This window comes from Lolium rigidum, chromosome 5, assembly GCF_022539505.1.
Source record: "Lolium rigidum isolate FL_2022 chromosome 5, APGP_CSIRO_Lrig_0.1, whole genome shotgun sequence".
Taxonomy (NCBI): Eukaryota; Viridiplantae; Streptophyta; class Magnoliopsida; order Poales; family Poaceae; genus Lolium; species Lolium rigidum.
In genome coordinates, this window is record NC_061512.1 from 252,461,377 (window position 1) to 252,476,842 (window position 15,466).

General features: G+C 42.8%; 1 protein-coding gene across 1 annotated transcript; it reads right to left on the reverse strand.

The window, feature by feature from the left end:
* Positions 1-998: 998 nt before the first annotated feature.
* Positions 999-4,372, reverse strand: LOC124651167 (chitinase-like protein 1). The gene is made up of 4 exons (XM_047190302.1): positions 3,981-4,372; positions 3,198-3,208; positions 1,513-1,642; positions 999-1,401 (listed from the first exon to the last, which is right to left on the reverse strand). The coding sequence occupies exons 1-4, from the start codon at positions 4,370-4,372 to the stop codon at positions 999-1,001; spliced, it is 936 nt and encodes a 311-aa protein (XP_047046258.1).
* Between the last annotated feature and the right edge of the window lie 11,094 nt (positions 4,373-15,466).

Here is a 15,466-nt window from a genome sequence, read left to right on the forward strand (position 1 = left end):
CGCTGTGCTTCGCGCCGACGGTACCGAAGAACCAGTCGTTCATGAAGTCCGTCAGGTCCGGCGCGCCGTCCACCTCCATGGCTGGCAGCTAGCTGCGCGACGAACACTCTCGTCTGCGTGTGTGTTCTCGCTCTTCTCTTGCTGGAGCAGCTTCAGAGCAGGTTAATCGGGTCTGTTCTCTACGGTGTAATTTAACTCATGTGGATTAATTTGTTGCGAAGATCGCGTCAAGTGATCGACCGCGTGCCACGGCCGGCGGCCGGCGTCCGCCTTGTATCGTAGCGGCGAGTGACCAAACCGAGGGCTTTTTGTTTGCCGTACACGGCTTGCAGATGGAGCTCGCTGAAGAGACAACGGGCGGCGGGTTCGGACAGTTGGCTGTTTTCGCGGTCATGCCAGCAGAGCTCCAGAGTAGTAAGTGCTGAAAAGAAACTTTGGCACCTTTTTGGACGGCCAGGATCTTCTCATATCTTTTCGTGTGCTAACTTATTCCTTTAAATTTAGTGGTTGAGAGGTGAGAGGGAGGACACCGAAGCACACCTCTTTTCATAACCTTTGAATTTGGTTTCCAAATTTGATAATTTACTCCGATATATGCATAACTAGCCAAAAACACACATAGCATTCACAGGATTCAGAAGAAAAAGGTTGTTGTCTGCATCTCACTACAGAGTTCAGCTAAGAGTTACTTAGCAGTCACAATAGCAGTAAAATAGGCAAGAGACAGAGGTGTTGCTGAAACCGTGGCCAGGACAGTAGCAACGCTAGGTACTGTCGAAAAGTAGCAAGTGAAAGTGCCACGAACTATAAAATATTTAATAATATAAATAGAAAATTAACATTACAGACCCTTACACTAAAAATCGGTGGCATATACTATGTTGAGTTACTACAAGAATACTGTACAGTTTCAGACACGGGATTTGTACAGTTGGGAAGCCAGAAGCTCGACCTCAAAGGCAAATACAGACATCCTCTGGATCTCACATGCAGCTTGTTTATGAGCGGGAACTCTTAGAGGACGGATTGAATACCACCTGGTTAGCACAATCCACGCTATGTCCATACTGACGTTTAACTCCCATCAGATCGAGATAATACATGTAATGGGATATGATGATGATCATCTCATCAGTGAACCCTCGACCACAGATGCGATCACCATGCATGATGTTCATTGTCATGCCAAAGCCAGGATACCTCCGGGACAAAATATCTTTCTTGGTTGGTTTCCAGTTGCCAACAAAGGCATCATGGGCTGACGGCTGCCCCCTCTTCACCGGAGTCATCCACCTCCAAATCGCAGCTTCAAATGCTAAGGTGGCATTCTTTTCCAGTAACTCTGGGTGACTCAACAGATCCTGCTTGATACCCTTACCAATTAATCCGTAGTTGTAGTTCCTGAGGACAGTTAACAGGGAGATCCAAAACCATCACTTTTTTTTGAAAAAGAAAATCATCACTTGTTAATTCGCTATTAACAGCGACCGGGAGAGGGATATATAGTCTGACCAGTAAACAAGAAGAGCGCCTCGCCCGTAGTATTTGACTCCTTTGACACAGTGATATAACTTGTTGCTGTGGTCACAGTAATAATTGTTGTGTGGACTCATTTCACGCTTGTAGCAAAGACCCCAGGCCGCTGGAGGTGGTCCATTTGGATAAATATGAGTACCTGAAGAAGTAACAATTCCAGTAATTATCGGATGCTACTATCATCTTTATTGTTCTTATTCATCCTCTGTAAAGTTACACTAATGTTTTACATTCTCAATTACGATACCTTAACAAAATATGACATCATATACAGATCAAACATGGATTTAAAATCAGCCCCAATTCCTTCACATACTATGATGAGGCGTTATTCCACTTAAAACTATACTAGTATAATTACCCGCAAAAAAAACTATACTAGTATAATACATACAAATCATAATGCATTCTGAAGTCAACACTTCAACAGATTACTCCACTCTTTCTTCATTCCACGATGCTAGAATAAGCAAAACAAATCTTCCTGCTAGTGTAATGGGGGACCTTAGAGCATCTCCACCGGTCCTCCCAAAAGTCTGTCCGCCAATAGTGCCAGCAGCACATTGGGAAAATATTGATGTAGTGGCCACACCGGCATCCTCAATAGAGAGGCATATGAGAGAGAGAGAGAGAGAGAGAGAGAGAGAGAGAACGTGTGACTCTTGGTTATTTGTCTAGCATGTGGGCCAAACAGGAGAGAATACAACGTGTCATGCATGTTGGCGCAACCAATAGCCCCCTCAAGAACTAGGAGTGGGTTGGGACCGCCCGAAAATTTTTAGGGCGCACTAGCTGCCGGCACTTATTTGGGGGTGCCGGTGGATGCGCCTTTTTAGACAGGTCCCCAATAGGCCTTTTGGGAGGGCATTTGGGGGCACCCATGAAGATGCTCTTAGGGATGATGAGAAACAAAACACCAAATGATTTGTGCACGACACAACCTTGGAGATGGAAAATCAAAACGTTGAGGAGTGGTTGCTAGAGATACAACGGTGCCTGCCCGTCTGTTGTGGTCTCGGTGGATCTCATCCGCCATGAGTTCTCCCAGATGATGCCGGGTTACGAGTGGAGCGTGAAGGGAGGTCTCTTCATAGCGTTTCCTTCGGTGGAGCTCTTGCGCTCCACAATCACCCTACCGATCAACCAGATTCATGTCTCCGTCGAGCCCTCGATTGTGTAACCCTAACACTACAATCACCCTCTCCACTACGTGGGTCCGAGTACTCGGGTTGCCGGACGAAGTCGAGGTTAGGACTGCTTCGGTTGTGGAGCTAGTGTCCCTGGTGTGGCAAGCTTGTCGAGGTGGCCATGAGCTCCATCGTCGGGCGTGGGCCGGTCCGTGTTCTGGTCATGTGCCCAAACCCTGCCTTGTTGCCTGGCCCTCTACCCATATTCTTCTTCGGAGAGGGTGGCAGGGCCCTCACTGTCGAGCTGGACGAGGTCCTCCCTCGGTCTCCTCCGCACCCCTATGAACCGTTGTCTGATGGACACGTGAAGATGATGGGGATTCTTTGGGGGACGACTCTTCCAGCGACGACGAAGTTTGTGGAGGAGGGCAGGGGTCTACTTTGATAGCTACCCGCACCCCACCCCCACCTTGACCTCTCTTGGCCTCAACGGGACTTCTATGAGCGCTCCGACCACGACTCGAAAGGCCCCACTTGAGCCCCCTCTCACATGGCTCACTACTCTCTCCGGGAGTGTGCCGGCCAAGCTGGCCCTTGTTGACCGCCCTCGCCACTCTTGCCCTGACCCTCGCCATGTGTGGCATCCTTCTTCTTCGTCCAGTCGCTGAGCACCGCCCATCTGTCGTGGGGCGCTGAGCTTGTTTTAGGTTTTACCTTGGGCATGCTTGTGTTGTTGTCCCATACCTTTGTTTTTTTCTTTTGCGACTTAATACTTGATGTTATACTATATATATGGTTGTGGTTGGTTTATTTATAAAGTGGGACGAAAGTCTGTTTCGAGAAGATAGAACGAGAACTAGAAGTCTGGACGTCTTATTAGTTATTTCTCAGTTTATGATTTAGTTTTAAGTCCTTCTATAGAATTTCCATTGTTCTCATAGTCAACTGATGCAACTACATTTCTTCAGTAAACATATTTTGACATGTTAGAAATGTCAGTGATCGACATCTGCTGTTATTTTGCCAGGGATGATGCACATCTTACTCGTTTTGAAGTTGCACAGCCAAATCCTGGCGAACATACTGATATTTTTAATGGTTTAGACAACTTTTTCTTCATATTATGTTACTAGCCTACTCACCATCTGTCCATCTGTTTACTGTTGACTGTACTTGTGCGTAAGTGTGATCGAATATGTTTTTCGATCCTTGAATACGGAAATTATTTGATCTATTTTTCACATTGTTTTAGCATTCATTAAGGCAGTAGCTAACATTGCTACCACCCATTCTTTCTGCAGATCCCTATCTATGCACGAAGCTAGAGTCGGGAGCAGAGAAAAGCGTACACGCGAGGTCCTGGCGCCGACGTGCCCGAGGAATGCGGCGACCTCCTTGATCCCCATCTCCTTGCCGCCGGTGGTGCCGAACCCGCGAGGCTCGAAGAGGGCGGCGGCGGCGATGAATGCCTGGTAGCTCCAGAAGCCGGCGGCGTGGGCGATTGCGTCGTTGCGCGTCGGGAAGAGCTTCTCGAAGTGGCGGGCCCTGAAGTAGTCGGTGACAGTCCCGTTGCAGCAGAACCGGCTGCCGCTGCACTCCCACCCCCTGTCGCACGCCTTCTCGCCGCCCTCCGGCTGCCTCCCCGCCTCCACCTCTACCGCCGCGAGCAACGTCAGCAGCAGAAATGCCGTCGCCTGCGTCCTCCCCATCGCTCGCTCGTTTCGTGGTCTGTGCTAGAGGCAGAGAGCTAGGACCTAGGTGGGAGGAATATGTGACGGAACAATTGAGCGGCGCAGCGGCGGTGAGGCGAGGCGATGGCGGAGAAGGGAAGCGACAAGCGAGATAAAGAACGGGGAAGGAGGAGAGAGCGTTTAGTCAACTTGTAGGTCGTGTTAAAAAAAAAAAACTTGTAGGTGGCAGTCAACTCTGCGGGATGCCGGTGGGCGCTGCTGCTGATCTGCCGTTCCGGGGCATTTCCGCCATTTCTGCTAGTCTTCGGAGATTCAAATCGGTTGTTCTTCGAACGATTCCAACAAGCACGAGCATGTAGAAGTCAGAGAACATGGGACATCCGCACATGTCTTTCAAAAAGAGAGGAATTTCATAGGAATCATAGAGCATCTCCAACAAGCATCACATGTCTTGCGAAAATGCGAAAAGAGCAGAATTTCGTAGGAATGATAGAGCATCTCCAAGACTCCAATAAGCTTTGCCTGTTTGCCACAATGATTTTAGAAACTTGGTATAAAAAAAGGAGAACGAGGGTTTAGCAATTAACAAAAATGCATTGCCAACCTTTCTAGTATAAGGCGTGGATTTTTTTTCCCAGAACCTCACACGTGTCCTCTTGGACCCCAATTCCGCATTTGTTGCATTGTAGCAAAAAAAATCCTCCCGTGTTTGTTGCATTCTAGCAAAAAAAAAAAGGTTCAGCCACAAACAAAATAAAAAGACACATCGGACATAGACACCGCTGGAGATATTGTAGCAAAAAATAATTGTGCTATTGCAGCAAGAACGACCTCATTGAAGACATCGATGGAGACCTTGTAGCAAAAATTATGTGCTATGGTAGCAAAACTGCACAATGACTGTAGCAAACTGCACGACCATTGTGAACAAGAGCTCGCATGTATTCAAGTACATAAGCACGGCCGCGAGCGGTCACATTTTACATAGCAACGGCAGACAAAGCTACCCAATTTCCGTGAAGCTGGACACAGTACTCGCATAGCAATGAGGTGGGGGAGGCATTTGTTTCGTTATTGTTGGATCAATTAATGTGGACCCAATTATTGCCCGAACGTGGTATTTTTGCATGCACGCACGGTGGCGTCATATCCAGCAATCCAAAAGTCTAACGGCAACGATTTTTCCAAAAAAAAAAAAACTCAAAGTTGCTAGGGGCCATATGGGATTTAATGGGATTTCCAAAAAAATCTTGATTAATATTATGAACAATGTCTTCGCCGGCCCTCTCCAATGATATTGAATATGTCGATCGATTGGGAGTTGGAATTGGCACGCTTGAAACAGACTCCATCAATCTGAAGATTGCCATGACAACATCGGAATATGATTTCAGCCCTCTCCGTGTTCTACTTGGTGATATGAAATATAAAATTCGTAGATGCGCATGTGATGTCCGCTCCAATGGGATGTAGTAACATGTCTCACTGTCAATTCCGCCGTGTCTTAATGGAATTCGAGTGTTTCATGCCAAAAAAAAATCAACAATACGTTGTTAGCAGACTGACAGATATAAAAGGGTGACATGACATTGGTAGATGACACCACTAAAAATATTTATGTTATTCTCTTCATTTGCGTTCATTCAAGCCGGCTCACTGGATGGTTTAATGCAATGTATAGTCATAAGCTGCATGTACTAACATACACATTGAAAATTATACTTATATCTTGATCATATCTTTATGTCTAAGTTTGATATTTCGTGGAAAATGCACGGGCAGTTAGCTAGTACTATATATAAGAATGAATGCGGAAATTCAATTCGGCTCTTGGGTGCATATGCTCCCTCCACCTAAAAAACATATTTCTAATTGTCAAAAAAATTTAACAAAAAAATTCGCATGTACATCTCGATAATCTATGTGCGTTCGTGCAATTTCGTGAAAATCCGATGTTTTTTGTGATCGATGTAAAAAAGATAAAATAAGTCTCACAAAAAACCTTATTTTTAGCACTAAATTTTGTCATTTTTACACAGCTCAAACTACAAGTCGATTTTTTATGGAAAGACTTTGTGCGTACTTACCATGTCAAGATGTACACGTGAATTTTTTGTTTGGAATTTTTTGACATTTTAAAATATATCAAAATTGCGGTTTAAACTAAAGGGAGCATATGCACCCAGGAGCCAAAACACCACTCAAAAGGAAACGATAATATAAATAGCAATTGTACAACATAGTTTTCGCATGTTCCAATGTGAACTATCTGCTTCATTAAGTATGGAAAAAAGAACAGATATTCAGAGCCTTACATAAATCGGTGTCATGGACACAACGATAATATGTCGAGTTACTAAGAGTACTGTACAGATTCAGATATTTGTACAGTTGGGTAGCTGGTTTATGAGCCGGAACTCTTAGTGGACGGATTGAATACTACCTGGTCAGCACAATCCAAGCTACGTCCAGACTCATGATTAACGCCCATCAGATCTAGATAATATATGTAGTGGGATATAATGACGTTCATCTCATCAGTGAACCCCCGACCACATATATGATGACCATCACCATACATGATGTTCATTGTAGCACCAAATCCAGGATACCTCTTGGAAACAGTGTCACGCTTGGTTGGTTTCCAGTTGCCAACAAAGACATCATGGGCAGATGGCTGCCTCCTCTTCACTGGAGTCATCCACCTCCAGATTGCTGCTTCAAATGCTATGGTGGCATTCTGTTCAAGTAACTCTGGGTGGCTTAACAGGTCCTGATTGATACCCTTACCAATGATCCCATAGTTGTAATTCCTGAGGATTATTAACATGGAAAAGAAAAGTCATCACTTGTTAATTCATAATTAATAGCAACGGAGAGAGGGCTGTATCAGCCTGACCAGTAAACAGGAATAGCGCCTCGGCCATAGTATCTGACTCCTTCGACACAGCGATATAACTCGTTGCTGTCGTCACAATAATAGCTCTGGTCTGGGCTCATTTCGCGGTTGTAGCAAAGCCCCCAGGCCAGTGGATCTGGATAAATTTTTCCACCTGAATGAGTAACAGGTTAGTACTTACAGGATGATCTCGGAAAAATACATATTAAAACTGGATTCAAAATCAGACCAAATCCTTCACATATTCACATGAAGAACTTCAGGATTAAGTTCAAAACTGGTTAAGAAGCTATTCTGATGAAACGTGATCCCAATGAGAATTAATTACCATAATACATATCCACTTGGTAATTAATCAATTATGGGCATATTGGAGTTTCAAGCTATGGAGCGAGCTCCTGTCTTTCTTGATTCCAGGCTACTAAAATAGGAAAAATAAATCTTGTTACAACTGGAAAGGAACCTGAGATTTGTAGACAACACATCATTGGAGATGGAAAATAATACTATAACTAAGAAATGATCCCCTGAGAGTAGTGAGTGCTGGTGGAGTGGGTGGCGCTGTTTGGCGGTTGTCGTTGCTGTTCCAGGACAATTAATCGCACGAGCATGTCAAAATTCGCAAAAAAAAAAAAAACATCTGTACGAAAATAGCCATCGTTTCTAAAATCTAAAAATGAGTTTTGAAAAGCTCATGCAAGAGTTCATCAAAAATCTTTAGGAAAAAACATATGCACAGTACATCATTGCAAACTCATAATATGAATTTGGTAGAAATCCTAGATGAATGGTATTCTTAGCATTTTTGTTCTATGCTTGTCATTTGATTTGCTAGACCAAATTCAGAGGATTTTCTTCCAACATATTCATTTGTACTATAGGTTAGAGAAAATTGTCCATCCACACAAATTTTTCTGCAAGAAATTATTTGTTTTCATGTGAAGTAACCACAAAAACAATTGTACAAATTTAACCACATATGGTTGGGCTGGGCAATATGCTTTGTAAATTAGAAACAAATAACTATATAGCAATAAAATGAACAATAAAAACAAATAACCATTTTGTTAACGGTGCCATGTAGCACTTTATTTAAAAAGCAAAACTTCATTTATAAATTAAAAACATGATTGTTATACGTGTAGATAAACTTGGCTAGTATGTAATGTACTAAATCTTGTAGACATATCTTCTCAGATGTGATCAAGACAAAAAAAAATCATGACCATAAAGGACATTGTTAACCTTTTCAGAGTCGTGATTTTGTCGTTTATGTGTAGACCAAAATGTGATGTGTAATTTAGTGAGACTTTACAGATGTGTACAACTCATATATGTGTATAGATGAAAAAGTAATTTTGAAAAACTTATAAATGTTACTTTCAAAATTTTGAAATAACCCATGAATGTTGGAAATATGTGCGATGCACATCTAATTTTATTTCCAAATTTGCATTTTTGTATGATAGACCTCCCCCCTCCCTCACCACACATACGACACGCGAGAACGCACACACAAAACAAAGTTGATTGTGTCTACCAACAATACCTCTAGAACATCCAAATACATAATTAATATACGCAACCAAAAAAATTAATACACATTGAGAGAAATGTTTTTCCCAATACAATTGGTTAATACAATACCATGCTAATGCAATGTCGTGAAATACGTTTGGATCTTGTCATGATTTGGTATGCAAAAATTGAACTTCATCTTTCAATCCAGGTTACTGTTATAGATTGATGCATATGTGCTATCCCACTTCGCTCTAGCAAGTTAGAGAACCCCATTCTGTTTGAAGATTGTCCCGGTTAATTCTCATTTTGTTCAGTGTCGAAATGCAAATCCACGATCTTCAATCCAAAATTTAAAGGAAATGGTGCCGGGGTATGACCCCCGGTAGGTCAAGAGTATGGCAGTTATGCCTAAGTAAAGTAACTAGAAATCGGTTTACAAGGTAATCCGGTCAAGCATGCTGCTCATCAATGATAAAGGTGACCGGATTAAAGGTTGCCTAGTTTGTACGATCCGATATGCCAGGAAGGATATGCCGGAACAAGAGATACCGGCGTAAAGTGTGAGAACCGGAACTTAACTTTCCGACCCTCCTGTGTTATTCGTCAATCCCAAGATCAAAGTTGACGACACAGCGAAATGTATATCATTACAGACGTACAAAAATTAATTATTACAAAGTTAGAATAGCCACATAGTGTGACATTCATTACAATCAGAAAGCACAGCGGATAAATAAAACGCGAAGTGACTCCATCTCAGCCACAGGCAGTTGATGTAGTCCACGAGGCCTCACTCTTCAATGTCGTCGTAGTTGTTGTAGTCTTCCTTGTCTTTGTAGTACTCTGAATATCAACAAAAGTTTTGCCATGAGTACATTTCGTACTCAACATGCCCCCTCGATGCAAGACCTAATATATATATCTACATGAGGCTTCAAAGGAAGGCTGTAGGTTCTTTTGCATAAAAGCCAATTTTATTTGCAATATATTTGATAAAAGCAGTTTTAGATGAAAACATCTTTTATAATGAGTGTAATATTTCTCATCAATATGGTTGTCCTCGACAAGTCACTTATCTCATAGGATTTAGATTCCAGGGGAAAGGATGGAAAAGAGAGAGAGAGGCAAAGAGGGAAATAGCAAGACAGGTTCCTGTATGTCAAGAAAGATTCATGTGTCGTCCATGACCGTGGACACGGCTATTCGAATAGTTTTAACTCTGCAGAGGTTGTACACTTTGCCCACACGACACAACCCCGTCTTGTTGCCCACCAGCCGTCGCTGATTTAGTACACACCAATTGGTGTACCGGCAGAGGGATCGTGACAAGGTCTTTTAGCTAGATCCCCCAAAGATGTGACATGCCCACCGGGTCTGGCGCACGGTATTGAGAGTATGTCCCCAAACCGGTCCCCCCATCTGTGCCGAAGGTTCTCCCGTAGGCAGCCACCTCATCTGCGGTACGGCGACAACAACACCTAAGGCTGACTAACTTACTTAACCAGGCCAGTGCCCATATAGCATGTGGTTGTACGGTTGTCACAATCTTCAAATCCAAGACTTATTAGGACCCTTATGCGGCACGAACGACGGATTGCTCCCTCCAACTTGTGAAGGGCAGCCAATCGCTCCTTCAACATTTGATTCAGCTGTCGCCCGCGCCATATTTAGATGGTAAGTTTCACCCAGAGTAGAAGAGAGAGTAGAGGAAGCAACAACGGCTAATCAGCCTAGCTCAACGAGCTCAACAACTTTCAAAAGGGTATGTTTGACACGAAGGTCGATCAATTCCTCCAAAGAGGCAATAGGAAGTATCCTAATGATTATTTAGCATGCTAAGCATCTCTACTCTATCAGGATTATTATATAATCTCTACTCAGGGTATCAAGTAAAAGGCGACAAGCAGATCAAGGTTGGTGTGTCAATCGACACGCTAGCTACTGGAATAGAATAGCATATATATTTGTAAAACATAAAATAGAATGCAATTTGTAAAACTGGGATAAATATGATGAGAGGGCATGCCTTCGTTGTCAAACTCCTGCTTTTCACTTCCTTGATCGTGAATGTACCACTCTCCGTTCCCTCCTAATCGTCGTATCGAAGCAATAATAATTCCAATGAATACAAGCAATACAACAAATAAGACTCAAATGAAAAGTGCATAAGATCCAAACGAAAAGATTCAAATAATAGGTCCGTATCGCTCGTTCGGCTTACATAGAGTACACGAAAAAGACCGGAATGACTCGTACGGGATTTGGGTTATCTAAGGCATATGGCATGGTGATCGCTCTATATTGAGTGACAAACTATTTTAGAAAATATATCAAGCTAACGTGTATACTCAATACTATTTTAATATGTAATGCATAAACAAATCTTCATGCTAACTAGTAGTACACATGCAGAGGTCAATAATCTAAGATTAGAATAATTTACGCATGACACAACATCAACATCTAATATTCAACTTGGATGCATGCAAGAAATAAGGTAACGATGATATTAACATAATATTAAAGCCACAACCTACCAGATTAAGCTAATAAAAGAATTGTATGCTGGTTTATTAACACTGCAAGAGATGCATGTAAGGCAATAATTAAATTCAGAAAATATACCTATAGCTAAGCACATCTTAACAAGTGCAAAAATCATACAGAGAAGATATCATCTAATTATACTGATTAAATCTATATCTAAGCAGGTATTATTAATTTGCAAAAGCTACTACATAGCTAACACATGCAATCTATCAGATGGAGTTCGGTTCATAACCTTGCATTTTGCTCAAACTAGAAAAGCAAGACTAGGAGCAGTACATTAGCTAACTCATATGCACTACACTAATAGGATCCAAGCAAACACAACGAAATAACCTTCTAGTCAATAAACTAAAATCTAGTATTAATAAAATACTATTCTGATAACTCAAATGCTATTTAGGCATAACCAGCTGATCTGAAATAATTCTACAATATACTAAACCGCACTAGCTAATTAGCACTAGTCAAGATGCACGATAAAGCAGTAATTAAATCTAGCAAATTAAACCTAAAACTAAGCATGCATTGTCAATGTACAGACTACAATCAAACTAGGTAGTCACGGAGAATTAGCTAGCAGCAGTGTAACAGTACATTTGACAAAACATGATTATACGTATACCTATAGTCAAGCATGTGAAATTCCTTGTAACTACTATGATCAAACAAGACATCCATAAGCAAGTAAATAATGACATGTATCCAATACACAAGTGCTAGAAATTCTACCAAGAACCTAGCAAGTTGCAGACTACCATCTAAACCGCGGAAAACATATAAACAGTACACATGCTGTGGAGAATCTACCAAACTCTAGAGATGAGTTAACTCTTATATACAGTACAACTAATGTTCAGCAAAAACGTGCATGCATATACGTACATTGAGCAGATTTGAATATAGAACGAATTTGGCCGTACCTAAAGGATAATTCAAGCAATTTTCTATGCATGAGTATATAACGGGAACAACAGTATGTGCTTCAAATAAAAGACCACACGTCTAGTAAGTTGCAGACTGCTATACAACATGGGCAAATAAAACACTCAACCATTATATGCATGCCTTTATATGATTTTGAAATCTACTCATCGACTATGAAAACTATGAAGGCTGCTAGGTTTATAACATCATTTGGAACGATTTCTCTATTGAGCTTGTGTGGATTCGAGGTGTGCAAGGTGCTAGAACGCTGATGCCATCGAATGGCATTCGGTTCACCGGCGACTCGACAAACGGTAAAACTACGGCTGGAAACCATGTCTAGTAGGTAGCTCTATAGATGGGGATCGCGTTCCGAGCAAAATAAACGGCTGGTTCTCACCGAGTTCGTCGCAGTTTGAGGTAGACGTCGGTGGCCGGAGTCGAGGGCGTTGCCGTGGATGTCGTCGATGGTCAGCAACTCGGCCTTCTAGTTCCGTGAATGAACTCCCCTTCGTTCCGTGATCCTCCTGGCGCAGCAGCTCCGTCCTTCGTGCCCCGAGTCGTCGGGAACGCGGGCGGCGTTCGGCGGCGTTCTTACGAGTGTGGCTTGTTGTGTGAGTCTATGGTTCTGGCAGTGGCATGGGATGAAAGAGGAGAGCTTGGGCGTCGATCTGAGGCTGTATATGAGGAGGAGAGGGGTGTGCTCTAATTGACATGTTCAATGGGAGGTTGAAGACGATTAATGGCGGCAGTTTTTGATGTTTATTGCCAGCGTTTCCGTACGTGCGCGCAGGAATACGAAGAAGAAACGGTGAGGCGGTTCATCCAGTGCATGCAGGCAAGGAGCGAGGTAGAGCAGCGCAACGTTTCAGAGCGATGTGCTGGGACTCGGTCCATGCGTGATCGGTACAATACTCGCTCGGTTGGATTGCATCGGCAGGCAAACAATGAAGCACGGAACAGTACGAGAGGAGACGGTACAGAGCACTACGTGCTAGTGTATCCAGAAAAAGAATAGACAAGTCGATGCATGCATCTAGGGAAAAGAAACGAAAAAGAATAAGAGGATAGAGAGTGAGGGATTGGGTGCTACATGGCCAGTAAAAGCATGGTATGTACGATGATGTGTTTGTCCAATGAAACTTCGGAGAGAAACAAATAAGAAAGAAATTGGCAAATGAAAATGAGACCCAAATAAAAATGTAAGAAGTATTCTAAGAAATTAATTTCCTTCTTTTATAAGTCAAATTAATTTCAAAACCTTTGGAATTAATTTAACAATTCGAAATGAAAAAAAAATATTTTTATTCGACCGCGTTGCAACATCCTTTGCTCAGAACGAAAAAAAAAAATTGGTCTGTAAAAAAAAATCAGGATGTTACAATTCTACCCCCCTTAAAATGAATCTCGACCCCGAGATTCGTCCTAAGTGAAAAGATTTGGCAATTTCTAACAGGGGCATGTTCGCGTTTCCATGTCGCTTCCTCCTCGATGTGACCGCTCCATTGGATTTTGAAGAAATTGCTCACATTCCTTCTCGTTGCCCTTAACCGCTCATCAAGAAAAAAAAAATTTATGGCATACTCTTTGCATTAGGTTCAGTGCATGAATCTAATTGCAGAGTAGACTCTATCTTAGGTCTTGTGGCAAACCCGGCAACTCCTCCGAAAAATCATCTGGATATTCTTAACAACTATAATGTAAGCCACAACCATCTTCTTCAAGTTGTTCGTCAAGAAATCTAATGCAGTTTTGGGATGCCTATTTGTGTTTGTAGTCAGTGGCGGCACTTGATCGAAAATTAAATTTGGGCAAGCCAAACTATTTTCCCTTTTTAGAAAGAAAAGGATGGGGAGCAATGAAACTGGACAAAACAATTGTGTTTTAGTGGTAATAGTCCTGGAGCTAGGTGAGCGCTGATAGGTTTGTCCCTATTCTACCGTCTGTAGTCTGCCATACCCAGTCTCTTCATTTTCGTATCAATATAAGTATGATGCACTTCATCATCCACAAATCTCTCTTGAAAATAAAAATAAAAAAAACGGTCCACCATCATGTTAACATTTGTGTCACCCTCCTTTGCGGCCACAAACTTAGTTGGCATCGATGATATCGTCGTTTGGAACTAGGGTATATAAGGGGAAATAAACTAACCCAAAAACAAATTGCAACGAAATAAAACCATAGAAAATCCAATGGAAACATTCTTAAAAATCACACACACAAAAGATTTAAGATACAGTAGTAGATATACCACATGATCGGTACAATCTACTACTAGACACATAAGCAAAGGAGAAAAAAAAACTCATCGTTTGCTCGCATAATATTAAGTAAAGGGCTCTCTCATGGTTTGCTATACTACTCATCCAGAAAACCATACTGCTCTGGACCTGCATACGGCTGGGCAGGTGCTGGTACAAAGTGCAGTTCGTCGCGAGGCTCGGCTGCATCTTCTCCTTCTGGGGTTGCTGGAATCATCTCCTCCGGATCCTCTTCTTCCTGGGACTGGTCAACTTGTTCCCCTTGTGCTGGCGGTGGTGCTGGAAGAGTAGGAAATTGTGGCGCAATAGCTCGAAGTGTAAGGCGACGCCGCTTCGCCCGAGGACACTTCTTCTTCCGTGTAACCATTATACATGGATGATGCCTTGCCCTCTGCCGCTGTGCATTAGGTGCAGGGTCCTGTAATGGTTCCTCTTGTCCTTCGCCGATGAGCATAGTCGGTGCAACAACATTTTCCACGTGAGCATCGATGATGTTGTCCTCCATAGCAGTCTCCGCAGCCTCACGTGCAGCGTTCATAGCAGCTATGGTCGTGTTAGCTTCCACCAACCTTTCTTCCAAAGTCTCAATTCGGTCCTGGTAGTGATGGCAAAGGTGCCGTGCATCGCCCAACATACCGGTGACTGCAACGAGGCGACGCTCCAGTCCAAAATTGAGCGAGGTCATGCGAACGAGCGTAGGATCATCTTCATTTTGGTACCTCATGTTCTGACGGATTACACCTCCGTCATCTCGGTAGGCAAAGTACCGGAAAGGAGTGTTGCGTAGCTCATCCTGGTAGGTACCCGCCATCCCATGCATCGCTCGATGAACCACGTGAATCGTGGCATCCACAAATTCTTCCCCTTCAGCAGTGAACTGGTGTCTTCTTGATCCTGCATGACTTCCACGCAGTGCGAGGTTCGGATACACCACCAACGTAGCCCTAACAATCT

What these genes read in the sequence shown, in the direction of transcription:
- LOC124651167 (XM_047190302.1), bottom strand. Translation starts at nt 4,372, where the DNA reads ATGGGGAGGACGCAGGCGACGGCATTTCTGCTGCTGACGTTGCTCGCG. An exon ending in GGCGCTCTTCTTGTTTACTG is followed by an intron (nt 1,402 to 1,512) that starts GTCAGACTATAT and finishes AACTGTCCTCAG; the next exon opens with GAACTACAACTACGGATTAA.